The following is a 25450-nucleotide window of genomic DNA, read 5'->3' as shown; positions in this document are numbered from 1 at the left end:
CTTTTGCTGTGCTGGCAAAACAAAACTGTCTTAAAGGAACTATCGACTATTTCTGCAGAATTCTCCCAGATACCATCTGATTCACATTGTGACTTATCTAGGACAGTAAATAACCAGCTAAAACAGCCCAGTGTTTCATGGAAGGGAAATGCCAACATGGGAGTTATGTGAAATATATCAGCAGTTGACTGTTTATTTCAGAACTACAGTAAACCCCCATTTATCCAGAATGTTTCATAGAATCACAGAGCTAAAGGAGACCCTTCCCATTCAATTCATCAAACTGTGTGCAGTCAATCAATCATTAGGTATTTATTAAGCACATACTATGTGCCAGATCCAGTGCCAAGTGCAAGGGATACAAAAAAAGGGGAAAAAAAACCATTCCCTACTCCCAGGGAGCTTACAGTCTAATGAGGGAGACAACCTGCAAACCAGTATAGACAAAGCAAGCCATGTGCCAGGAGGTCTCTATGATAGCCGAAAGGCCCTGCCCCACCCCAAGCCCGTGAGCTTAAATTCTCTTAGAGGGGATGGGTTGAGACTAGTGTTGACTATTTTAGGGTCATTGAGGAATTCACATACAATAAAAGTCAACATTAAACTACAGAACAGAATTGAATGTTTGAGTCTCGGTCCTGCCTGTATGCCTTCACGGTGAATCCAGATTCTAGATAAGTGGGGATTTCCTGTAGCATGGTTTGGTGGTTTGTTTTTTTAAAGATTTTAATTATCCAAGATGGAGCTGCCAGTGTTTGGTTGGTGGGATCTCCCTTTGGGCTCACTTCTGCATGGACCTTTGTTTGGTTGCACAGTTTTTGGAAGTGGGAAATGCAGTTTCCACACTAACTTTGCACGTCATTGAGACAGTCCTTTGAAAGTGACTCTCCTGTCATGTCTTCGTCTTCCTCACCTCCCTTTTGGCCTGTGTGATGATTCTGTACCCTGGTGTCTCTGTCTCTCTGTGGATTGGACCCAGGGCACGCTCTTCCTGTTCTGAAGTTTTCTTTTAATTGTAGGCATCTCTGTATGATGAGAGCATATACAGTGGGAGCCGACGATATAGCGCCTCCAATTCACATCCAGTAAGATGTTTCTGTGTTCCTCTGCCCGCCAGCACTCTCTCTGTTTGTTGTCTGCTTCCTGACACATTGAAACTCCTCTCGAACACCAGCCCTCTCTGGGCATTTAGATGATTGATGACACAGTCACTGAATCGTTGGCTCATAGGAGGGATCTTAGAGGTCATCCTCCATCTCCTGTCTGCCAATCACAAAGTTTAGCCATCTTGCCCACTGGACTTTTAATGAGAGCAAGTGAAATCACTCTGGTGTTGAGTCTCCCCCACATTCTGGGTTTTGTGAGGATGACTTTGGCAGCTGAGTGAGGCTGGATTGGAGTGGGGAGACATGAGATGAGGACAGGCACTGAACTGGAAGGCTTTTCAGATCTGCCTAGCCTCTCCTGAATCTCACTCTGCTTCTACTCATAACTTCATTTGGAGGATTAATGTCCCAGAGCTCTGGCCTCCTGCATCTCTGGAAGAGCTTGGCCCAGGCTTGGTTGCTCCTTTCCTGAAATGGTTGGCTGCAGAACGAGGTTTCCCTCTTCAACATCCTTCTCTGACCATTAACAAAAATAGCACCATCTGACAGGTAGTTTTGATGAGAGGCAGTGTGGTGGAATGGAGAAAGCACTGGACTGGGAACCAGGAAGACTCGGGTTCACATCCCACCTTAGACACTTAATGGCTCTATGACCCTGAGCAAGTCACTTCTCCAGTCCTACAGTGCCACTGAAGTCAGTCAACAAGCATTTATTAAGCACCTACTGTGTGCCAGGCCATGGGCTAAATACAAAGAAAGGAAAAAATAAACAGTCCCTATTCCAGCTTGCATTCTACTTAGAACTCCAGCTCTTTTTCAAATGGTTACCAAGCCCTCCTTTGCTGGTATTTGCAAAGTTGCTTTCTGAACCCAGGCCTGAGATTTTATATTATGGTTTATTAAATTTCCCGTCAGTCGATTTAGCCCCAGGGTCCTAAATTGTCAATGTGTTTTTGGATCCTGATTGCCGTTCAGGGCGTTAGCATGCATTCCCAGCCGCAGATTCAAGAAGCATGCCTGCTCACAGTTTTACTCAGGTCACTGATGAAAACATTAAATGGAACAGGGCCAGACTCAGATCCCTGAGGCACTCCATTGGAGACCTCTTCGTGGGACCAGTGATAATGACTGTTCTTTGGGGTCTGGCTAATCAGCCAAGTCCATCCAAATTCAAATATCTCTCAGATTTCATTTCTTTTTCTTTCTCTGCTTAAAGAAACAGTTGGTAAAGGGACAGCCTGACATAAGATCTAGAACCCTGGGACTTGTTATGAGGAAGCTCTGAGTTTTAACTGTGCCCCTAACACTTGCTAGCTGGGTGATCAGGAGTAACTCAGCTACTTGGGATACTTGGCTATAAAAATCTTAGTTGATCTCTGTAAGAGATGACGCCTCCAATGGAAGTCTTAGCGATCTTAAATATTTAAATATTCCAGGCTGGGCGCTCTAGCCACTGCACAAGAAGGCCGATCTTTTTCTCTTCCAAGAAAGGGAAATGAGAAGTTTTTTCATCAGTGAAGGATATGTCAGAATGTGCATTTAATGGACTAAAACCCATTTGTCCAAAGATTGTTTTTTACTAAGAAAGTCAGCAAACCATTAAGTGCCTACTTAATCTAAAGGGCCCAGGCAGTTAGGCCAAGCACTTAATAAATGCTCCTTGATTGACTCTGTGGGTTCGAGAGATACAGAAATAAATAAGAGGTCCCTGCCCTGATGCTAGACATAATCCCTTGGCTTCATTGATTAAATCCTATGTTGGGTGAATGAGTCAAGACCGGAAGCCAGATTTTGGGTTTTTGTGGGTTAAACAAGAGAAAAATTACTGTCTTTGTGCTGGGTAGGGTCCATTAAAATCTAAATCTAATTTGTTCCTATTTACAGGGACAGTGGTAATGATGGTAGAAGGAAGGTGATGGGGTAATGTCTGACATCATCCCATGGAGGCTTTGGTTTTGACCATGGGCAGTTCTCTGATTGTAAAGAATGGGGGAGGGGGAGTTCTGCTCCACTCAGGATTGATTGGATGCCTTTCCTAAGAAATCCACTCTGGCCGTCTTGTTTAGCCTTCTTTTGTGCTTGGAGGTTCACTTGACTACACTGCCCCACGCCCACCCATCTTGGAGTGAAAAGTCTAACATTTTCCTCACCCTGTTCATATACCTGCCCCTCCTTGGAGCTGCTCCTCCTGTCTCTGCCCTCCTGCTAACTGCCTTCCTTTATTTCTCTCCCCGTGCTCTGGGGTGTGTGCGGGTAGCCCTCTGAGTACAGCGGCTACCTGGGCTCCGGATCTCGGGCATCGTCCAGAGCCAGCTCGGCCCACGGAAGTCCAGTGGTGAGCACATTTTCATTTCTCTCTCGCTCTGTTTTCCCATCTTTTCTTCCTTTCCTTTCATGTGACGTGTTAGAACTGGGATGGGAGCTCTGGAGATTGTGGTTTTTGATATCAGCAGAAGAGAGGACAGGCACTGGGTTTTTGTAAGTCTTGTTTGTGACTCCCAGGGTTTATAAAGAGCCAGCGCGGTAGTGTATATTTCCTAAGCGATGGTTCTGCCACTGGCTAAGCTGTGTGACCTTGGGTAAGTAAGCAAACCTCTCTGTACCTCGGTTTTCTTCGACAGAGTTGGACCAGTTCACCTGTCAGCTCTAAAAATGCTGTGATTCTCCTGGTTCTCACCAGCTCCATCTAGTCTGCCACCGGCAGCTTGAATATTGTTGAAAATTGTGTGGCTTTTTCGAGAACTCCTTTTTGATTGCGCTCAAACATGGACAGTTGTCAGGTGGTGATTTTTCTTTTGGCTCCCAGCTCCTTTTGCAGGCCAGTGCCGTTGTTCCAAGCAAGCTACGTTCCTGAAAAGATTTTGTATTTTCTGTGATGTTTATGGAGACAAAGATGAGTCTGTTACATTTCTGTGGATTTCCATCAAAATGGCTAAGGTCAAAAAATGTTGCTGCTGAAAGAGTTGACCTCTTGGTATTCAGAAAACTTACTTTCGGAACTTCATTCTTTTGTGTGTGTGCAGCAATCAGGGGTAAGTGACTTACCCACAGTCACACAGCTAGTAAGTGTCTTGGGTCAAATTTGAACCCAGGTCCTCCTGACTCCAGAGCAGGTACTCTATCCACTGCACCACCCTCGCCTCATTCATTTTCAAACCATTCTGAATAACCGTCAGATCTTGGATCTAGAACCGATGGAGCTTCAGAGGCCATTTAGTCGGACCCCCTCATTTTACAGATAAGGAACCGGGGTCCTGCCCAGGTTAAGTGACTTGCCCAGGGTCACACAGGAATCAAAGGCAGGACTTGAACTCTTATCCTACGACTCCAGAGCCAGGGATCTTTCCACTGTGACACACTTCCTCCCAGCTTGGGTACAACCAACTGTCATTCCTAAGAGAAACGAAGAAAAAAAAAAATCCTTATTTCAGTAACAGACCATATTCTTTGACAGGCTGCCAGGTGGCGCCATGGTGCACAGTCAAGAAGACCCCAGTTCAGATGCAGCCTTACTTACTAGCTGTGTGACCCTGGCCAACTCACTTCAACTTCGTTTACCCCAGTTTCCCCGCCTGTGATCATAGCAGCACCTACTTTCCAAGGTTGTTCTTAAGATAAAATGAGATAATATCGTAATGCCTGGTGTGTGATAGGCTCTATCTAAATGTTAGTGTTCACTGCTGTTTTACAGTGAAGATGAAGGCTGCACTAGGCCACCTATTTCTCATTTCCTGAAATGGTTCCTAAAACCCAAGTAAACTGGTCTCAGTTCGTATCCGAAGGGCCTTGCTCAAAGGTCTCTGAGATTACAGACATGCTTTTGCCACATTCCTCCCGTAGACAATGTTATGCCTTAGGAATCTATGCATGTTCTGGGTTATTCCCAAGTGTTTCATGCTATCTTTAGGAAAGGGAGAGAGCCATATCCTGCTATAGGAAGTTGAGAAATGAGAAATCTATATTTAAGTGAGTACCCATTTAAAAGACCCAAGATGATGGCATTAGTCAAATAGCAAATGCATTATATTAAGTATCTTCTTAAAGGGCACATGTTTATGACTAATACAGACATGGGTTTTGCATGACTGCACATGTATAATCTATATCAAATTGCTTACCTCAATGAAGAGGGAGGGGCGGGAGAAAATTTGGAACTCAACATTATAAAAACTGAATGTTGAAAAATTTCATGTATGATTAGAAAAAAAATAAGTATTTTTAAAAGAGTGTGTGTTTAGTTTACAATGAGATATCATCGTAAACTAAATTTCCATACGAAGTATTTTGGAGGAGATATTATTTGCCATCACAGATCCTTTTAAACAATCAGATGGTGACTTTGTTTTCCTTTTTTCTTTTTTTTAACTGGGCTGGGTACATCATTTGAGGCAAATGTTTTTACTTTGAAATACACATTTTCATCCCACAATCTCTTTTCTTTAGAGATGAAAACAATGCGCTGTTGGTAGATACAGCCTGGTCCTTCAAAGTGTTTTTATATTCTGATCCTTCTAGTGTTAGACTTTTCATGTAGCAAATATTTTCTAAGTTTGTCGACCTAGAGATCTCTCTTTACTTAAACTTGTTAAATGTGAGTCTTTCCTATTATTTGGAAACCTGCCTTGAAAAGGAGGTAAAGCCAGAATGCCAGTGTGTGTCGTAGCCATCCTGTTTAGACAGACTGTCAGCAGAAATGATATTGGCTAATTTTTATATAGTTACACTTTAAGGTTAGCAAAGTGCTATACAAATATTAGCTGATTTGGTTTGGGAGATTTATTTACCCAGGGTCACACAGATAGCGAATGTCTGAGCCAGGACCAAGCTAGAGGGGAGGGACCCCAGGAAGCACCTTCAGCCCAATCCATAACTGAAAGAATCTATGACATACCTGCTAAGCGTGTTCACTCAGTGTTTGCTTGAAGACTTCCTTCGAGGGGATGTCCCCCACCTCCCAAACAGCTGTCATTGTTAGTAAGTACTCTGCAGCCTCTGCCTCTACAACTTCAGCCCCATTCACTGTTCCTAGTTTTACCCTCTGGGGCCACACAGAACAAACCAAACCCTCTTAGAGATGGATAACCCTGGAAATCTTTGGCTGTCCTTATGGCCAAGTCTGTCTTCTCCCCAGGCTAAGCATCCCATGTCAACATGCTCCGTTGTGTCAACCCCCTACTCAGTAAACCCCAGAGGCTCCCTTGGGCCTCCAGGAGCAAATACAAAATGCTCTTTTTGGCAATCAAAGCCCAGAATGAGTAGATTGGCCCCCTCCAGCAATAACTGCTATGATCCAATTTACGTTCTCCCCTTGTCCTAAAAGCTAACTTTGGTCCAACCCAAGCCTGCCCTCTAGCGCTTGGATTTGGAACGCCGAGATCAAACAGGCACCTGGTCTGTCTATGTTGGGCTCTTCTTGTTTGAGGTGACTGGGCTCACGAAATCTTAGTAGCAGTTCATAGATTTGGTTTGGACTTTGCTCTGTCTGACGTAGGAGCACCGTCATCGTCCGGAATGTGCCTTAGAGAGAGCCAAGTGACCTTTGGGCATGTGCTCCAACCACCCATGGCACCATTGGGTTTTTGAAACCCTGAGGCTGAATGGCCCCGGAAGCTCAGTAATAAAGTGGGTGACTCACATTTACTGAGCACTTTATGTCGCATTGATTGGCTGGAGTGGGGTGTGGGCAAGAGGCATTGGTGGGGGTGGGGGGAGGCAGAGATTCCTTTAACTGTTGAACTGCCCTCATCCCCGGTTCTGAGTCTCCTTGAGAAAGTGGGGATGTTGGAGGCTCATGTTGGACAAGCTCTTTGCTTATTCCTAAGGAAAAAAGAAAAACCCTTTTTGTGTTTGAAATATTAAATGGATGGAAATCATCACCTTTGTGATTCAGATTGCAAGAATCCGGACCTTCGTCACTTACTGTACACATGTTGGTGTCTGCCCTGTCCAGCTCTATGGGATGAGACCCAACCTCTTCCCAGTTTATTAGACAAACTGGGGAATGTGAATATAAAAATGAAGCTGTCCTTACCAGCAGGGAGCACACATTCTTTTGGAAGAAACAGCACGTGGAAATATACACACAGTAAATTTGAGGTCATTTAGAGAAAGGGGCACTGGTAGCTGGGGTGGGGGGCGGTTGGGGAGCTGGCCTGGGAGCTGAGCATCAAGGAAGATTCCTCAAGAAGCTGGAAATCTGGCTATCAGCATGCATGAGGCCCAAAGGAGCCCTAATGGGTCAGGTGCCCTTTTGCTCTGAAGGGACTGTCTGGGACCTGGAGCCTGCCAGGAGTGAGGGCAACTTTCCCAGTCCTGGGGACACCTGGTGGCTGCAGCCACCACCCCCATGACCTTGTCTTCTTTCTGTAGCTCCCGTAAGCCTGGTCTAGTGGCTTGATCACCCCCACATCCCTTCTCTCTCCCTGGCTCCGTCTATGCCATGGCCCCAGCTCAGCTCCTTGTTGGGGAGGGGCATGCTAATGCCTACCAAGGCCTGCCCGCCTCCCCCTTCCTGCCTGGGATGCCAGCCATTCTTTGGGATACTTTGTTTTCTCTGGCTCGGCCAGTATGTGACCCCAGGGTTCTGGTTGGAACAAGTGAGATTAGCAGAAGTTAAAGTTGTATTATTTCAGAAGCTCCAGTTCTGGTCCCCTGTCCTGAAACTCCTCTGCTGGCTCTTCATGGCCAAGTGCAGGGCGGGAAGCAGGGGCCAGTCAGGAAAAGGGAAAGGTTTGATCAAACGCTGGGTGGCATTTAAGTTCTTGGAGGCCAGATTTCATTCTTGGCCATTGGTCCTGTGGCGCCTCGCACAGCCCTGGCACCATCTAACCAAATGGACCGAATCTCTCCTTGCTGTATTAAGTGATCAGAGCTATTAGAAGCTAAACGCACAGAGTGGGCTCGCATGTCAAGATTTGATTTAGTTAGAAAGAACTTAGGCCAGAGCTGGTATTTTTTAAATAAAGTTTGAGTGTGAGGTTCAGTTAAGTTTTAGCTCCTTTGATGAATAAAAATAGCATCCTTTTGAATTGAATATTCAACAAGTGTTTGCCTTCACAAATTAAATTCCCTGGGTGCACACCCCATGGAAATGGGCTGGGCAGGCCTGTGTGTGGGATGTAAGTCAGCGGAGAGGAGTGGCCTGATGTAATGCAGTGGGGCATTCGGGAAGTCCGCTTTGGCAGCAGCAGGGGGTTTGATGAATTCATGAAACTCAGAGTTAAAGATTGATCCAGCCATCAGAGGACTTTCTTGTTGGGATTTGTCCTTCTGGCCTTCTGGCATCTCTTCCTTCCATACCTTTGCACTGGCTGTGCCCCATGTCAGGAACACTGTACCCACTCACCTTGCCACCTCTTATTTCCCTGACCTCCTTCAAGACTCAGTCCCAATCCTTCCTTCTGCTAGGAGGCTGTGTGGTTCCCACCCAGTCCTTGCTATCTTCTGCTTCCAAAGCGCCTTCCATCTACTCTGTATATACCCTGTACCTCCCTAGATGTTTCCACGCTACTTCGCCCATGAACACATAAGTACCTGCGGGCAGGGCCTGTTGTCCACCCTCTTCTCATCGTCCCCAGTGCCTGATCCAGTGCCTGGCTGGTCCAAAGTAAGCGCTTAATAAATGTCTGTTGACTGACTCGAGTGGACTTTCATTTGGTCTGCCAGGGAAGTCTCTCCGCAGTTCCAGACCATCAGTACCTCAGAGCAGGGGGTTTTCACTACTTGCCTACACTCCTTATGAGAGAAAGTGCTAATTTTCAATTACAGGTTAGTAAAAATGAAGATGTAATATTTTCCCACACAAGGTCATAGACCCCTTGAAATCTTTCCACAGGTCCTTGGGCCCCAGGTTAAGACCCTCTGATACAGTGTTTGAGTTGTCTGTGGCTCATATATTAAGGAGCTTATCCAGGGAAAGGAAACATGATACATTCATCGTACAGTAGGGGGAGCCCAGAGTTTGGGGTTGGCACCCAGGCAGCTAAGATCAAAGCGGAAACCTGCTGGCGCCATGTTCCAGGTGAATGAAATACTTGGGCAACGCTTGAGGCTGCTGGGTCAAGACGCGGCAATCTTTCAGATGCCCACTCATGCAGCACATGAAGGGTTAAATTATATTTGTATAATAGAGAGATTTAGCCAAAACCAAACCGAGCAAACAGTTCCGATCAAGCGTCTAAAAGCTCCAGGGGTTTCGTTTTTTACTCTGACTTGTTAAAAACATGCAGTAATTCCATATTTGAGACGATGGAGTTGGTCCCTGCTGCTTGGCTCCCAATCGCACCAAAGCTTATGTTCCTGGATTTCTTAGTGGGTGCCGGCTCTGTAAACAAGGCTGACCTTGGGAAGGGTCACCTCCCAAAGGACTTTTGGAGTTTTCAAAATATTAGCTTCGCTTTGGTGGGAGATGCCTGAAGAGAGAGAGACAGAGATGGAGAGGTAGAGAGAGAAGTTGTCACCTCCTTTTTGTTGGTCATTATTTAGGACACCTGTATTAAAGGCATCTGTCCCTCCTACGGTGGAAATGTGCTTGGCTAGCTCATTCATAATAATAACAACCATATTATCATATGATAACAGTATAATATAATCATCATACCTTAAGGCTTATAGAGCACTTTCTATCCACTGTTTCATTTGATGGGCAGCTAGGTGGCACAATGGATAGAGCTCCAGCCCCAGAGTCAGAAGGATCTGAGTTCAAATCCAGCCACAGACACTTACTAGCTGTGTGACCCTGGGCAAGTCACTTCTTCCTGTTTGACACAGTTTCCCCATCTGTAAAATGAGCTGGAGAAGGAAATGGCCAACCTCTCCAGTATCTCTTCTAAGAAGACCCCAGAAGGGTCACGAAGAGTCAGACGCGACTGAAATGACTCAGCAATCTCATTTGACCCTCACAACACCCGTGTGGAGTGATGCGGTTATTCCCCATTTCACAGATGCTTACCGTGTGCCTGGCACGATGGTAAGTGCCAGGGACACAAATACAAGCAAGACAGTCCCTGCCCTCAAACAGCTTATATTCTAACGGGAGAAAACAGCACACTGGGTGGGGGAGGGGGTGCACTGCAGTGTGTGTCTCTCCTAAAAGGGAGCATTTAGGAACAAGTCAGCCGGCTATCAGGTGAGAGGAAATGGATTCAAATTCTGTTTATTAGCCCACTCTCCCCCATTGGTCATTCTGGAATTAGCATCTACTAAGAAACCTTTGCATGTGAAATAAAAATTGTCCTCCAATCTGTCCTCTATAAACATCATTCGTGCCCGGATAGCTGGTCAAGCCTTAAAAGCCAATGAATTTCAGTCATTTTGGCAAAATGTAAAGCTGCACTTAACTTCGATGTGTGTACCGCCCTGGCAAGCTGAAGGGTTATTCCAGACTCTCACACAAAGGGGGTTTAATAATCCTAATTAATGCTGACTAGCATTTCTAGAACACTGAGATTTGCCAAATGCCTTCGTGGGAATCCTTACAATGACTGTGAGCTCCATTTTACTGATAGGTGATATGACTTATTCAGGGTCCCACAGTTAGTAAGTGTCTGACACGGAGTTTGAACTCAGGTCTGAAAAGCCTGACCCTCCATCCTCTGGGCTACCTTGGGCAAAGGAAACCCAGCTGAAAATGTAGCTGAACCAGCTGTTGCTTTAAAATATTTAATATTTGCCTGCTGAGTTGTTTTTTTTTTTTTGACAGGTTGAAGAGAGGCCGGAAAAGGACTTTGCTGAGAAGGTGAGTAGGTTCTAGTAATATTTTTGTCTTGTTGTTCTTAAGAATTATGGCTTTCTAGCTTTCAGAATTCATGGATGAAATGGACAAGAAAAAGCATATTATTTGGTTTTCAGAGAACAGAAGAAGAGGCATCTCGGAATTAGATGGGGCTGCTGTGGGAAATCCTGAGCCCTACCAAGCCCCCTGGGGCATCCCACTGCATGTTGCTTCCCGTGTTGGGCAAAAGGGTCAGAGTGTGTGGCAGGCCAGCCTCAGGCTCCACCGGTGAAACCTTGGGATGGGGCAGCTGTGAGCTGCCCTCTTGCTACCAGCCACCTTCTGCCTAACTGCCAATTTCCTGGTTTGGAAACCACCGTGAAGGGTTGGGATGTGTTTATAATAATCCATGTGTGTTTAAAACCGTTTGATCCACTGAATAGGAGAAGACAATTTTCAGTTCTAAAAGTGGTCTCTTAAAATATTTTAGGGATCTCGTAACATGCCCAGCTTATCGGCAGCCACGTTGGCTTCTCTGGGCGGAACCTCCTCTCGGAGGGGCAGCGGGGACACCTCCATCTCTGTGGACACCGAGGCCTCCATGAGGGAAATCAAGGTAAGACATCATTGAATGGTTCGTGACCTGAAACTGCCCATTAGGAAAACCAGCCACCGAGAATTAGGAGAGCCTTTTTTCTCCCTCTCCCTCCATTCGCCTTTGTCCAGAATCAGAAAGAGACTCTGAGTGGGAGGCCCAGCAACTAAAGGAGATCTCAGAACAATGTCTCTCCTATGCTATGCAAAAGTCACTGTCGGTATTAACGGAGCTTTTAGTCATAAACATGATGTGGGCAGATGTATCACCAGGTTGAACAGTTTTCAGTGCCTCCTGTGGGCCAAGCACTATGCTAGTCACCGCAGACACAAAGATGAAAGCAAGCCCTGCCTTCAGGGAGCTTACAGTCCATCTGCAAGTGCTTTGTGAAGAGCCTACTCTGTGCCAGCTCTGCTGAACACTGGAGATACAGAAACCAGAGTTCTTGGTCTGAAGGAGCTTCCATTCAAATGATCTTTAAGCTCTTATTAAGCCCCTACTGTGTGCCAAATGCACACAATCCTCACCTTTCAGGAGCTTATTCCACCAGTGAACCAGCATTTATCCTAATGGAGGAGGGAGGGCATGGATAGAGGAGATGGGAGTGGGGGATGGCGCTGGGGACAAGAGGTAACAAGCTGTAACTGATCCCGCTTGCAGGCCACCTCACAGAGTGCACATGGGCATTTGGCATAATTGATTAAGCGATCATTAAGAAACTTCCAAATACAGGCTACAAATACAAAAAAAGGGCAGACTTCTTCTGTCTTGAAAGAATGTTATTTTAAGATTACTTGAAGAAAATAACTTTGCCTTCATTCCAATGGTATTTGTTCCTATGAGGCACCATTTCCCAGGTGTCAGAGCTGGAGGGGCCATTAGCAGTTGCCTCATCCAATTTCCTCATTTTGTAAAAGAAGAAACAGGCCCGGAGGTAAAATGACCTACCCAAAGTCACACAAAGTGTAAGCCGCAGAATGGGGATTTGAACCCAGACCCTTGACCCCAGATCCATCATTGCCTTTGTGTGAAGCAATTTCAGGGGAGACTCTCGTGTTTTCCAAAACACAGAAGGTATGTCCTCGTTTTCATGTTCACAATGTCATTTTAATTATTTTTATAAGTTTTGCCCTTTGGGGAACTAGCAGTTGCAACTCCTGGCAGGGCAGGAAGCGCCAGGCCCCAGAAGCCTGTCAGCCCAGAGTTTTGCTTGTGACCCTCATCAGTCTGTTCCTGTGATGTCCTTGCCTCTTCTTGCCATTTTCCTCAGGAGATCAATGAGTTAAAGGACCAGATTCAGGACGTAGAAGGCAAATACATGCAGGGCCTGAAAGAAATGAAGGTATCTGTCAGCCGCATGGCAGCCATGTGTGATGAATGATATTAACCCAGCCTAACTTCGTCAGAATTAAAACTCAGTCTATGTGCTCGTCCCCAAAACCACGTTGAGATTTTTCTCTAAAACTTCATTTGGAGAGGTGGGGATGCCACCCCGTTGGATTTCTCATTAATCAGTCATCTTCCCAAACAGAGAGCATAAATCAGGTTGCATCGAAATGATGTGACAGTAACGGTCACTAACATGTGCTCACTGGGGCCTGCTGCGGGGCCTTTTTAAGGCTGGAGACGTGCTCTCGTTTTTCTGCATGTTTGGCCGATGCCTCTCTTGACCTGCATTTCCACACAGATGATACATCCGGCTTTTGTTACTCACATGATGACCTAGGACTCTGGCTAGACAGTGGGTGTCACAGTTCCAGCGGGCTTGAGGGGATCCAAATGGGGCTTTCTACACCCAAACCCAGTGGGATTGAGGGCCCTCAGCAGACCCCTAAGGGGGGCATTTTGGGCTGTCGGCCCAAGAGGAGACCCTCATCACCTCCTTGGTTCATACTGGCCTCACAAACTTGACAAAAAGTTCCTCCTGGTGTTTTAATCAGACAGTCCCTTCACTAGTGTGTCTGGCTGATTGGTGATGGATCAGAGTCTGTGTCCTGCTGAATTTGTCCGAGAGCATTTAAGCATCCGTCTGAAAAATCAGATGTTGCTTTTACGAGTGAGAATGTTGATGAGGTCCCACTCACACGAAGTGGACTGTGCTTTCTCTAGCCCTCTACGCTCACCATTTGTGGCTTGACCTGAGGAAAAGACAAAGCACATGCTTTTCAGTTACCGTTTAGAAATTACGAGGAAGTGAATTTAGCTGAGAGAAGCAACTGAGCAGATTTTCTAGGGGCAGAGCCTTTGAAAGGGACTGATCAGAGGAGCATCTGGCCCCATGAGCTTGAATGTGCAGCACTTATGAGGTCATCGGGACAGCCGTGTCAGACGTAGATAACAGCACGATCCCATTCCGGTCCAGCTCTTTCTCTTTCCTACCCAGACCAGCTTGGGGTATCTGGGACCCAGCAATAGCTTGTAAGTGACTGGATCATAGGGTGAGACCCGAAGGGATCAGAGAGACCTTTGAGTCCCGTCCTGTCATTTTACAGGGGAGAGAAATGAGCCAGGAAGTATCTGAGGCAGGATTTGTACCCAGATGTTCCCAGGCTCCCTCGGCCTCTCGAGTCTCTTTCCTTCTCTAGCCCTCCCCTCAGGAGAGAACACCAGAACAGGTAACAGCACCCAACAAGGCAGGGGAGGGAGGCAGAGTTAATTGACTAATCACGCGCAGGATTGGCTGTCTGTCCCCCACCTCAAATATGACCCGATGACGACAGCCTCAGAGATTGGGTGCCAAGGACTAAGACCTATTAGTCTCTTTAAGGACCACATTCTTAACCCAGGGGTGAGCCTGCTCAGGGGTCCTTCTAGACCCGGGGTCCCCCACTTCCCCAGTTTCTACTTCGGGAGTTAAATGGTACCAGCTCTGCGCCAGCAGGCTCACTCCCTTATTTGTGCTAGCCATGCCCAGAATATTCCGGTGGGAGGGAAGGAGAGGAGGTGACAGATAACTCATCAAAATTCTCATCCACCCCCGGCCAGGTGCTGTGCTAGGGATGAGATGATGCTCCCAGTGACAGGCCTTTACAAGGAACTGGAGAACTTACAAAGTGTCTTACATACTTCATCTCATTTGGTCCCTACAGTATGAACTACGTGCCGCTATCATCCTCACTGAGGCTCTGAAAGAGGAAGTCACTTATCCAGCACACCAGCTGATAATTATCAGAATTTAAACCTGCTTAGTTGTTCCTGGCCCTGCCTTTGGCACACCCTGTAATCCAACACCCCGCCCTCCTACAGTCACATGAAAAATAGCCCCTTGCCTGCCCTCCAGTACAGTCCTCTAGGGATCCCATGATTCCCTGCATGTCCTCGCGGCTATCAAGCCAAGTTGAAGGACTTCCTAAGCCTTGTGCCAGGAGTGCTAAGAACACACACTGGGCTGGCCCTCAGTGCTCCCTGTAAATTATGGTGATTCACAAGCCGGAAGTTGTATTATTGTATCCAAAACCAGTTAGTCGTTTACAATAGCTGTTCATGACACGGGGGTTGAAATGCAGACTGGATATAAGGTTCTTCCTATGCCTGTCATTTTAGTGAAAGTATGTTACAAATTGGTAGCTGTCTTAGTTCCTACTGACCAGGTGCCTCAGGTTCTTGGGACCATATGTTCAGAGCTAGAAGAAACCTGATAGGCCCTCTCATTGTCCCAGACCCTTCATCTGACAAATAAGGGAAACTGAGGCCAGAGAGGTCAGGTGACTGCCCCAAGGCCCCCATGGGTAAGAGGTGGCATAGTTGAAGCCACGTTCTCTGATTCTTCAAGGTTTTTATCTCGGCCTTCCTTACTCCTGTCTTGGAAACAATGAAGAATTCAGTATAATTCCAACAGTGGGCACCTTTAGGTGCTAAATTAGCAAGAATCTGAGGCAGCACTGGTACCATCAGAAGACCATGAGGCTTCAGATATTGCATATGGCAGGATCCCTTTGTTTTCCAAGCTGACACAGCTGCCAGGGGACCAGGAGCCCTTTCCATTGTGTTGATGTCCACCATCTTGATAAGTGTGTGATCCAAATAGTGGGTTATTAACAACTAAATCACTAACTGGTAGGAAGTTGATCCCAGTATAACACACTGAAAAGCAGGAAACTACAAGCTTTGAGTTACTATTTGTGGTGAATTCCCTTCAAGAAATGGTGTCCATTTGGAGACCTGATTAAGATGGCTGCCATTCAAGATCTTTTTTCCCCTCAGGCATGTTTAATTCTTTGTTGAATTGTGATTAGAGGCCCTGTGTCATTACATTTTTAATTTAATTTTTTTTTCGGTTAACAGATTAAAGCTCCAACAAGCTGTCCCCTCCCTCCTCTTACCCCCAAAGATTAACTTCCCAAGAAATATCCACCTAAAAATCTGTCACTTTGGTTTCCACAGGACTCCCTGGCTGAAGTCGAGGAGAAATACAGGAAGGCCATGGTTTCTAATGCCCAGTTGGACAATGAAAAGACCAACTTCATGTACCAGGTCGACACCCTAAAGGATGCCTTGTTGGAACTGGAAGAACAGTTGGCCGAATCTCGAAGACAGTATGAAGAGAAAAACAAAGTGAGTGGGGCGCCGTCTTCCTCAGCTGGACAGCCGGGCCCCAGTGGGCTCTTGGAAATAGAGAAAGCGGGGGAGGTGAATGGGATCAGCTTGGGTCAGGTTTTAGAGCCCATGGCGAGGTCCTAAAAATAAAACCCTTGGGCTCCTGGCCCTGCCCCTTTCCCCTCCCCAGCCCAACCCAACTGAACGCGGAGACTTCTGGGAAACATCTTCATTGGCCCTCAAACCCAAATCAGATTTTTTCCACAAGAAAAATTACAGAATCTTTTTGTATTCATGAAATTCTTTTTCAGGGGCAGCAAGAGCACTTGTTTATGGCGTTTGCTTCCCTCTCTTTCATCAGTTGGTACAAAACAATGCTCTTATATCATAGAATACAAACTTTAGTGGGAAGGGATTGCTCAGGAGCAAACTTTTAAAAACTTCTGCCTTCACTCCTTGGGGGGTGGAGGAGGGTGCCCTGTGCAGGACATGGCAGAGAGAGGGCAGAGGCGCGTCAGTGCTGAGCTCACCTTGAGTGGGGGGGTGGGGAGCCTTCATGGTCATCAGAGTGGCAGGAGAGTAATGGGGGGGGCGGTCCCCAGGGCTGCTGGGGTTTACAGGATAATGAGGTGCTTCACCTTTTGTGACAATAAAGGAATTATTCTGCCAACACATTTTAAGCACCTACCATGTGCCAGGCCTTGGGGCCACTAAGAACAAACAGTAACAACAACCAGAACCATCCCTGCTTGGGGAGTTCACCTTCCCTCTTCTTGTGTTTGCCCTTTAAAGGAATTCGAGAGGGAGAAACATGCCCACAGCGTCTTACAGTTTCAATTTGCTGAAGCAAAAGAGGCCTTAAAGCAAAGAGAAGAGATGCTGGCGGTAAGTGGCCTCATGTGTCCCCCTTCTGCTCTGTGCCAGGTCAGCCCGGAAGGGCCAAGAACAGCAGCAACACCAAAGGGTGGGGGAGAAACGAGGAGTTTAGGCTCATTCCAAGACCTCACCCCACAGGCTTCCCTAAAAGAGGCTCCAGGCTTTGGGGTTTGGCTTTTAAATCAGTTCTCGCGGATATTTTGGTTAATTGTTTATTATCAATTTTGACTTTACATTGCTCAGATCTCCCCCTTATCAAGACACCAGTGTTTTAGCCCGTGAAGCTTCCCAAGCCTCTTAATGGTTACAGTGAACAGATTAACCTGTGCCTGTGGCTTCCTGGGTTTCCTTTCAGCCCTGGGGAAGAGGAAGACTGGGAGAGAGATGGGTGGGGATGCGCCCCCCCCCCACCTGGCCCAGCGTGAGCCCAGAGCAGGCACTTTACAAAGTCCTGTCAGGTTGAACAGCCTTCCCCTGAGCCATCAGAAGACAGGGGCCCCTCATCTTACCCAGCTTGGAAGGACAGCGGCCACTCGCAGCCCGATGCCACCGCTGTTCCGTTTCTGCCATAGGCTGCCTCAGGCAACCTAGTGGCCCACCATTCCCATGGGCTCACCCTCCCGGTGGCACATTGGGTGCAGACACCCGATTGGCTTAGCCCATTGCAGCTCAGAACTCACTTGGTTGAGAAATCTGCCAGCCTCAGCTGGTTGGAATGCATTGGAGAAATCAGATTTTACTGTAGGGCCCCTTTCTCTGGCTGTCGGGAAGGACCTGCTGCCATCCCAATGCCCATATCTGGAAGGACTTTCTCTCTCCTGCGCCCCTTGGCCCTCTGCGCCCTTTGGTCTCTTCTTTCTGCCTGCTTAACTCTTGATGTGCTTTCTGTCTTCTCTGCTCCTGTCCTCAGGAAATCCGGCAACTGCAGCAGAAACAGGAGAGTTATATCAGGGAGATTTCTGATCTTCAGGAAACAATAGAATGGAGAGACAAAAAGATAGGGGTAGGAACCTCTCAAATCTTTGGAAATGCGTTTGAACAAACAGCCGGCTTAAGCAACATGTGAAACAAACTTGCTTTCTTTTAAAGGCAGTGTGTGTAGGCCCGCACCTTGAGTCTGTGTTACTGGTTAGGGCTCTGTGCATGAAGGAACTTCCCAGAATTAACCTCTAATTCAGAATGTAAAGAGACTTTAGGCAAGCATTGAAGGCCAAAGACTGAGCGACTTGGTGTCGTGGAAAGAGTGGGATTGGAGTGGGGGACCTGGGTTCAAATCTGCTTCCCTCATTGGGCCTCAGTTTCCTTTTCTGTAAAATGAAGGACCTGGGCTAGATAAGCTCTGAGATCCCTTTTGGCTTTAAGTACCCAAGGTCTGTGCTGTGACCCCCATGTCCCTGGGTTACCAACACCCACATGGTTATCACTTAAGAGGCACACTCCAGGCAGCTGCCTTGGGCTAAGCTCTGTCCCCAAGGGGCATGGGAGGTATCTCAAGTGGGAGGGAGCTCACCATCACCGGGAGCATCCAAGCCTGGCCATTTGTTGGGGCAAAGTCCAGAAGCTGGTGCTTCCAAGGGCCCTTCCAGCGCTGAATTTCTGAGATCCTCTTCTCCACAATATTTCCTTCGCTTTTGTATCGTCCCAGCTGATAATGACAGCAGTTCTAATAATACCTAGGATTTCACTTAAATACATTTTATAGCTATTAGGTAATAGCCCCTTAAGATTTGGAACACCTTTTGCTTCTTATCTCATCTGATCACATTAGATCATAAACGTAAAGAAAAGAGACAGGAGGACAGAGTCCTGCAGATGACTGGGAGGAAGGTGGTGCTCCCTGGGGGTGATGGGAGAATCTCCAAGGCTTATCGAGGCTGTTAGCACAGTCGATCTGCCCGACTCCAGTTGGTGGGCACTGCTGGCATAACTAACCCATTTTACAGATGAGCGCCCAGGAGCAGAGAGGTCACGCCCCTGGCCGAATCCAGGCCTCCCCTGACTCTGGAGTCCGTTGTTCTTTCCCCTTGCTGCCAGACGAGTCTGAGTGAATGTGGTGCCTGCTGTATCACTCCTAATAGCCTTCGTAAGCAGCTGAGGGTTTGGCCATTATCTTATAAGTGTGCATGTATGACTGGCCTTCACTTACATGTTCAGTAACTCACTCAAGAAGTTGTGCTTTGGATTCTGTGGCGTGATAGAGACAGAGCTGGGCTCAGAACCAGCTCAGGTCCTTGGTTCGTGTCTTATCTCTGACCCAGACTAGCTGTGTGACCCGGGATAAGTCACTTGGCCACTTGGTGCCCCCCAACTACCCACTAATATGGGAAGGCACTAAACAGGTGCCAGCCTGCATCATAGAGGGAGTTCCCCCACCTGGAGCTCCCAGAAGTGAAGTGTCCAAAATAAAACCATTAACAATAATAATAATAATAATAATACACAGATTCACACCTAGAGGCTATATGCAAAACTGTAGACAAGCTGTCCCAAAAGTCCTGATGCAGTTAAGCTTTAATAGCATCAAACTCAACCATGACTTGTAGGACATAGATCGCTCAATCATGGATAAATGGGTACATAGAGGGATGGTAGATAATATCTGTTTGTGCCTGTATCCATAGGTAGATAGCTGATAGATCAACAGGTAAATAGAGCAAAGATTGATGACAGGTGAATGGAGATCACGGGTGGATAGGAAGAGAGATAGTACGTAGTGTCTTGGGTATAATATATATACATATGTATATACATACACCGGGAGCTAGAGAGATAATAGATTGACAAACAGAGCTAGAAAAAGATCAATGATAGGTGGCTAGAGAGAGATGATGGATAGAGAGGGAAAGAGAGAGAAACAATGCGTCTGTGCACACAGAGATAGACGTGGTGTGCGATGCTCAAGAGAGACTTCCCAGATCAGCCCCGAGCCTGAATCTGTGAGACTTCCAGAGCTAACTCCCAGTGCATCCGCTGGGGCAGCCTGGGGAGCCCTCCTCAGGATCATGCACAGACACATTGTTTCTCTCTCTCTTTCCCTCTCTATCCGTCATCTCTCTCTAGCCACCTATCATTTATCTTTCTCTAGCTCTCTCTTTACCGTATAATCATATGCACACAGACATTATCTATGTATGCATGCACATATATATATTTTATACACAAAGCATTATGCACTCTCTACCTATCCACCCATGATCTCTATTTACCTAACATACAATGCCTAGGATTACAAAAGAAGCCAAATATATTGAAATCTAGTTATCAAAGCATCTTTTTTTTTTTAAAGTCCCCACATCCCAGAAGGAGAGCCCCCACCAGTAGCCGTCCTTCTCTGTTATTGGCCACATAGCCAGGTTTGTGGCTTCCATCATCTCTCATCCCCAGGCTACAGAGAAAGCCATAGCATTCCTGTAAGCTGGCCAATGTTAGGGATAGGGAACTTCTGGGTGAAGAAGCTCCCTCTACCAATGCAAATTGTGACTTCTCTACAACATTGTACATAGTCTTAGAGAACAGCCTAGAGCGCTAAGGCTGAGTGACCTGCCCAGGGTCACACGGCTGGGATGTGTCAGGCTGGATCTGAACTCAGGTCTTCCTGCCTTTGAGGCTAGCTCAGTATCTACTACCCCAGTCTGCCCCAGCCCAGGGTAAAGATAATAGAGACAGGGCCTTTGTTCCCCTCGTTCCTGAGGAGTATCACCCCAGCTCCAGAAATGTAGGTGTCTGCGCCTTCTCCCATCCTCCCCCACCTCTGCCTCACCTAGATTGGACTCCATGATTAACTGGATCTGTATTCTCACCTGCCTTATCTAGTAACTCAGTGCTTAAGTCTTTCTTAGCCTCTAAACCCTTCTCTTCTCCCTATTGTTTCTGAATCTCCTCTGCTTCTCTCTGTCTTCCTGCTGTGTCTCTTCCTTCTCTCTGGGTGCCACCACCACCGCCTCAGGCATTAGAGAGGCAGAAAGAATATTTTGATTCCATCCGGAGTGAACGAGATGATCTTCGAGCCGAAGCGATCCTGCTGAAGGAGGAGCTGAAGGTACGGTACCCACACCTGGCAGCCGGGGCCTGAATCGCCCTGGTGGATGGACATCACCCAGGGGCTCGAGAAACTCCATCTCGAGGACTTGTTTACAAGCCGATTCTTGAGGCCAGCTGAGACCGATAAGCCCATGGGCAGCCAGGGTTGGTGTGAAGCCTTCCATGCTTAGGGATTTGTCAGCCGCCAATCATTTTAATTTCCAAAAGTTCTGCAGAACAGTTATCTATGAAATAAAGGGGTTGGATTGGGTGGCCTCTCTAGTCCCTTCCGCTCTGGATAAATGAGCCTGAGCCAGCTGGTGGCACAGTGGCTAGAATGCTGGGCCTGGCATCAGGAATACCGGCATTCAAACCAGGCCCCAGACACTAGCTGTGTGACCCTGGGCAAGTCACTTAACCTGTCTGCCTCAATTTCCCCAGCTATAAAGTGAGGAACCTCCCAGAGTTGTTCTGAGAACCAGAGGAGGTAACGACTGTGAAGTGCTTAGCACAGTGCCTCCCACAGGGTAGGTGCTATGGTTCTGTAACCGTTTTCAGTCGTGTCCGATTCTCCAAGACCCCGTTTGGGGTTTTCCTGGCAGAGATGCTGGAGGGGTTTGTCATTTCCTTCTCCAGCTCATTTTACAGATGAGGAAACAGAGGCAAACAGGGTGAAGTGACTTGCCCAGGGTCACATAGCTAGGAAATGTCTGATGCTGGATTTGAATTCAGGAAGATGAGTCTTCCTGACTCTGGGCCCAGCGCTCTGTGCACTATGGCGCCCCCTAGCGGCATGTAGTAGGTGCTATATAAATGCTTATCTTTTCCTTGGTCCTTGCTCTTGTAAACTTCCTGAGGGCGGTCACCATCCTCTCCCCCAGGTTAGCTTCTCATGCTGTTCCTTGTGGCTGAACCTCTCTCCTTAGCCCAGCATTCAAGCCTTTGATGATCTGGCACCATGCTGCCTTCTAAGATTCTCCCGCTCCTGCCACTCTCAGGCTTCTCCCTTCCAAGTCCCTAAACTGGATAGCTCCCTGTCCCCTGCAGTGCCCTCAAATTTCCAGCCTATGTGCCTTTGCTCACACTGTGCCCTGTGCCTAGAATTGCTCTCCCCACTTCTTTCTCCTGTTGAATTCCAACCTATCTTTTGAAACCTAATGTGTGTGCATTGGTCATTAATCGTTTTTATCATTAGTTTTACTGGGATATGGAGGATTGCCTATTTAAACAAACTTAGAGCCTAGAATCCAAATTTGTGGAATGGACTGAAGTACCTGGTGGTTGTCTGCATGTTGTATGTATGTTCCTGTTTAAGGAACTTTCAGCGTGGGCTTGGGTTAGCTTGCCTGACCGTACTGAAACCAAGTGCATAAAATAAATGATCCTACGAATAAAGCAGTCGTTATGAATGTATAACTAAGCGACACCTAATGGTCAAGCTTGGTATTGCAACCCAAGTCAACTAGACATTGTAAAGCCTCTAGCAAATGGAGGCAGTGGGGGCTCAGTTATTAGGACTTGGCCTGTCTGGTTGGGGAGTTTTCACAGCACAAGCAGAGTACCTATGATGGAGATAAAGGATAGGCGCATGAAAATGGCGGGAAGAGCCTGGCGTTGGAAAAATGCAGCAGTTCTGAAAATGGCCAAGCCCCACCCCCGCTGCACCCCCACAGTAGGCGGTCCCACTCACATAAAGCCTTGCTTGTGTAGAGACATGCATCATCTTAAATTCTTTCCTTCAGGAGTTGAGGACTGGGCTCGTTTGTTTGGGTTTTTAAATACAGCTACATCCCAATTAGTGTGAATACTGAAGCCCCTGAAATGATCATATGTCTTCAAATTTGCACATTTTGGACTTAAAAGTACATAAAACATAGCCATTGGTTCCAGCCCAATGGAGACATGCAGTAAAAATTCAAATAATATGACCATTTCAGGGGATTTGTTATTCCCACTTAATGGGACCTTTGCGATAATGCATTTTATAACGGATGGTAATGGGGAAGTAAATTCACTTTAAATCAGTTTACTTGGTAGCAAGATTTGCCAAAACATAATTAATTCCATATGTGGAGGGATACCTTATAGTCAACAATACCTCATAGGCATGATTAGACCCAGCTTGGATGGAATGCATCCAGTTGGCAGATACACATAAAGGGACCACATCCTAGAGCAGTTTGCAAATGCTAATAGAATTTTTTTTTTATTTTAAGGTGTTTTACCATAACCAAGCACTTTGTATGAGCAGTCTATTTAGACAGCACTCTCTTCAGATTTTTCTAGAATAGACTGATTAATGTTACTGAATATTACAGTAGTCCTGTCTTGTCCACAGAAACATGGAATAATCCTGAATTCTGAAATCACCACCAATGGAGAGCCTCTAGATAATCTAAGTAACGTGAGCCACCTGGGATCTCCCAAGATGTCACAACAGGAAACAAATGCCCTAAAGTCATCCGGTGATGGGACACTCGGTAAGAACTTGCTGCCTTCTGGGCCCTTTTCTCTTTCTAGTTCTCATTTATTCACCTTCTGTGCTTGATTGGAACTGAAGCTATCCATCATCACTTGGTAAATTCACTAATCACATTGCATGCCACCATGTTCTCTCACTTCCTGTGCATTCTGCCGCTCAGTGGTTCTAATTACCTGCATATGTTGTCATGCAACTTTTTTCACTAGCAATCATGGATTTGTTCCTCAACCCAGTCAACTGGAGCCAGTCAAACAAGACTGGGAAGCAAGGGACCAAAACTACCAGACAAAAGTACAGTTGGATAGAGACATCCCTAACGTCTAAGTTTTCTTTAACTTATCTCCAGTTAGAGGCATAAAGAACAGTCTGATGATGACAGAGGCAGCGGTCAAGGTCATTTACCAGATTTTCTCATCTAAAATGCTAGTTAGAGTAGAATGCATTGCGAGAGTCTGAAATACCGCTTAATCATTCAGGTCCGGTAAAGAATACTTGACCGTTCCCAAAATACAGACGTAGGTGATCCCAATGACGTTTTGTGACTGTGATTTTGGGTTTCCATGAGCATCATCAGGCCAGCACACTGACTGTACTATTCAGGCAATGGCAGTTGGAATAAGCCGACACGCAGCCTTCTTTCTTCCTTGCCAGAACTGACATTATCGTACCCATGATGCTTTGCTTTCTGAAAGGGTGTAGGAGTGGAATCTGGGAGACTGAGAGCTTGGCATGGTTGGGTGACTCATGTTCTCCACTGGTCACAAACTGGTCTCTCCTGAACATGTATGCCTGTTGGAGAGTTTGTGCTAAATTTTGAATTGGCCTTCAGAATGTAGCAGGTGCTGAACTCTGCAATCCGGACAAGCCCTCACCAGACACTAGTTATTGACCATTTTGAGGCAGCCAGCTGGCAGAGTGAGGAGGCGTCTAACTCATAGAAGCAGGGACCACTAAACCAGACGAAAGGATCCCTGTGGGCAGCCTGCTGATTTCATTTTCAAATGTACTGTTACCTATATTTTACTGTATTTTTATTTATTTTGTTAAATATTTCCCCATTACATTTTAATCTGGTTCTGGCCGCACTCAGGAATGTTGTGGGCCCTGTATTTGACACCCCTGGTATAGTGGATGAAGCACTGGACTTGGGGTAAGACCTGAGTTCAGATCCTGCTTAACTGGCTGTGTGTCCTGTGGCAAGTCACCTAACTCCTCTGTGCCTCAGTTTCCCCATCTGTAAAAATGAGGTGGCTGTATTCTATGGCCTACAAAGTCCTTTCCATCTCTAAATCTGTGGTCCTATCATTTTAATTTTCCACTTGGTAGCTTTCCACTCCTTTCTGTTTCAATCCTGGAAGTGTGGAAGCCCAAAGACAAAAGCATATAAGCTAAGCATGTGTCCAACCGGAAAGAAACCAGTCTGGAGTTTCCATTTTTGTTTGGGTTTTTTTTTTTTTTTTTTTGGAGAAGATAGAAATTGTTGGAGGGAGCTAAAAAGCTGGCTTCCCACCTCCCTTGAAGGCAAATGGCTATACGGGGGAGAAACGACCAAGCTGCTGTCTTTGGTTGGAAAGCGCATTTGATGAATCTCTAACTACAGGTGACTGGCCGACTTGCCGGTGACCTGCAGGCTCAGTGATCAGAGGAGCACTTGATTCTCAGCCTTTGAGCGCCCCTGTGTTCTTAAGAATTTGGTTTGTCTTTTCAAGGCCTCCAAGAGTGAATGCTGCAGTGCTCCTGCTTAAGGCAGGTGTGTAGGGCTTGGAGGCCTCGGATTCTTTCCTGACAAGTCCCCTTTATTGTAATGAACTGGTCACCCCCTTATGCAGCATACCCCAGATATAGATTTCCCAGGCCTCCACTCTCCTTCCCCTTTCCTTAGATAATAGAGCCAAATATTTGAGAACAGAAACTAAGGAAAGAAAATCATAAAGTGAATAAAGATTGAATAATCTCCATGTACTTTAATAGGCTGGTTGACAAATGCCATTTTAACTAGGGTAGATTTTTAAGGGTGATATTCTTCCAGGAGGTTGAAGGATTTTTGGAGGGAACTTCAGAAATCTTCTTAGAAGATCGTATGCTATGCAATGCACTTGGCCCCCAATAAAATTGAAGAGTTT

General features: G+C 46.5%; 1 protein-coding gene across 19 annotated transcripts in view; it reads left to right on the top strand.

Moving 5' to 3' along the window:
* LRRFIP1 (LRR binding FLII interacting protein 1) overlaps window positions 1-25450 on the top strand; it is a 196769-nt gene that overhangs the window by 154172 nt on the left and 17147 nt on the right. For 8 of the 19 annotated variants that reach the window (XM_036769027.1, XM_036769026.1, XM_036769025.1 and 5 more), the window contains 10 exons: window positions 1020-1085; window positions 3364-3441; window positions 10807-10842; window positions 11309-11434; window positions 12684-12755; window positions 15797-15967; window positions 16742-16834; window positions 17736-17828; window positions 20772-20864; window positions 23184-23325. In XM_036769027.1, coding sequence (XP_036624922.1) covers window positions 1020-1085; window positions 3364-3441; window positions 10807-10842; window positions 11309-11434; window positions 12684-12755; window positions 15797-15967; window positions 16742-16834; window positions 17736-17828; window positions 20772-20864; window positions 23184-23325 — 970 coding nt within the window. The remainder of the gene's footprint in view (window positions 1-1019; window positions 1086-3363; window positions 3442-10806; window positions 10843-11308; window positions 11435-12683; window positions 12756-15796; window positions 15968-16741; window positions 16835-17735; window positions 17829-20771; window positions 20865-23183; window positions 23326-25450) is intronic. The other 11 variants (XM_036769022.1, XM_036769020.1, XM_036769019.1 and 8 more) reach the window with 7 other exon arrangements.

The sequence above is a fragment of the Trichosurus vulpecula genome, chromosome 7, assembly GCF_011100635.1.
Source record: "Trichosurus vulpecula isolate mTriVul1 chromosome 7, mTriVul1.pri, whole genome shotgun sequence".
NCBI lineage: Eukaryota > Metazoa > Chordata > Mammalia > Diprotodontia > Phalangeridae > Trichosurus > Trichosurus vulpecula.
The sequence above is the reverse complement of the archived record's forward strand: the minus strand, read 5'-3'. Positions and strand labels throughout refer to the sequence as shown.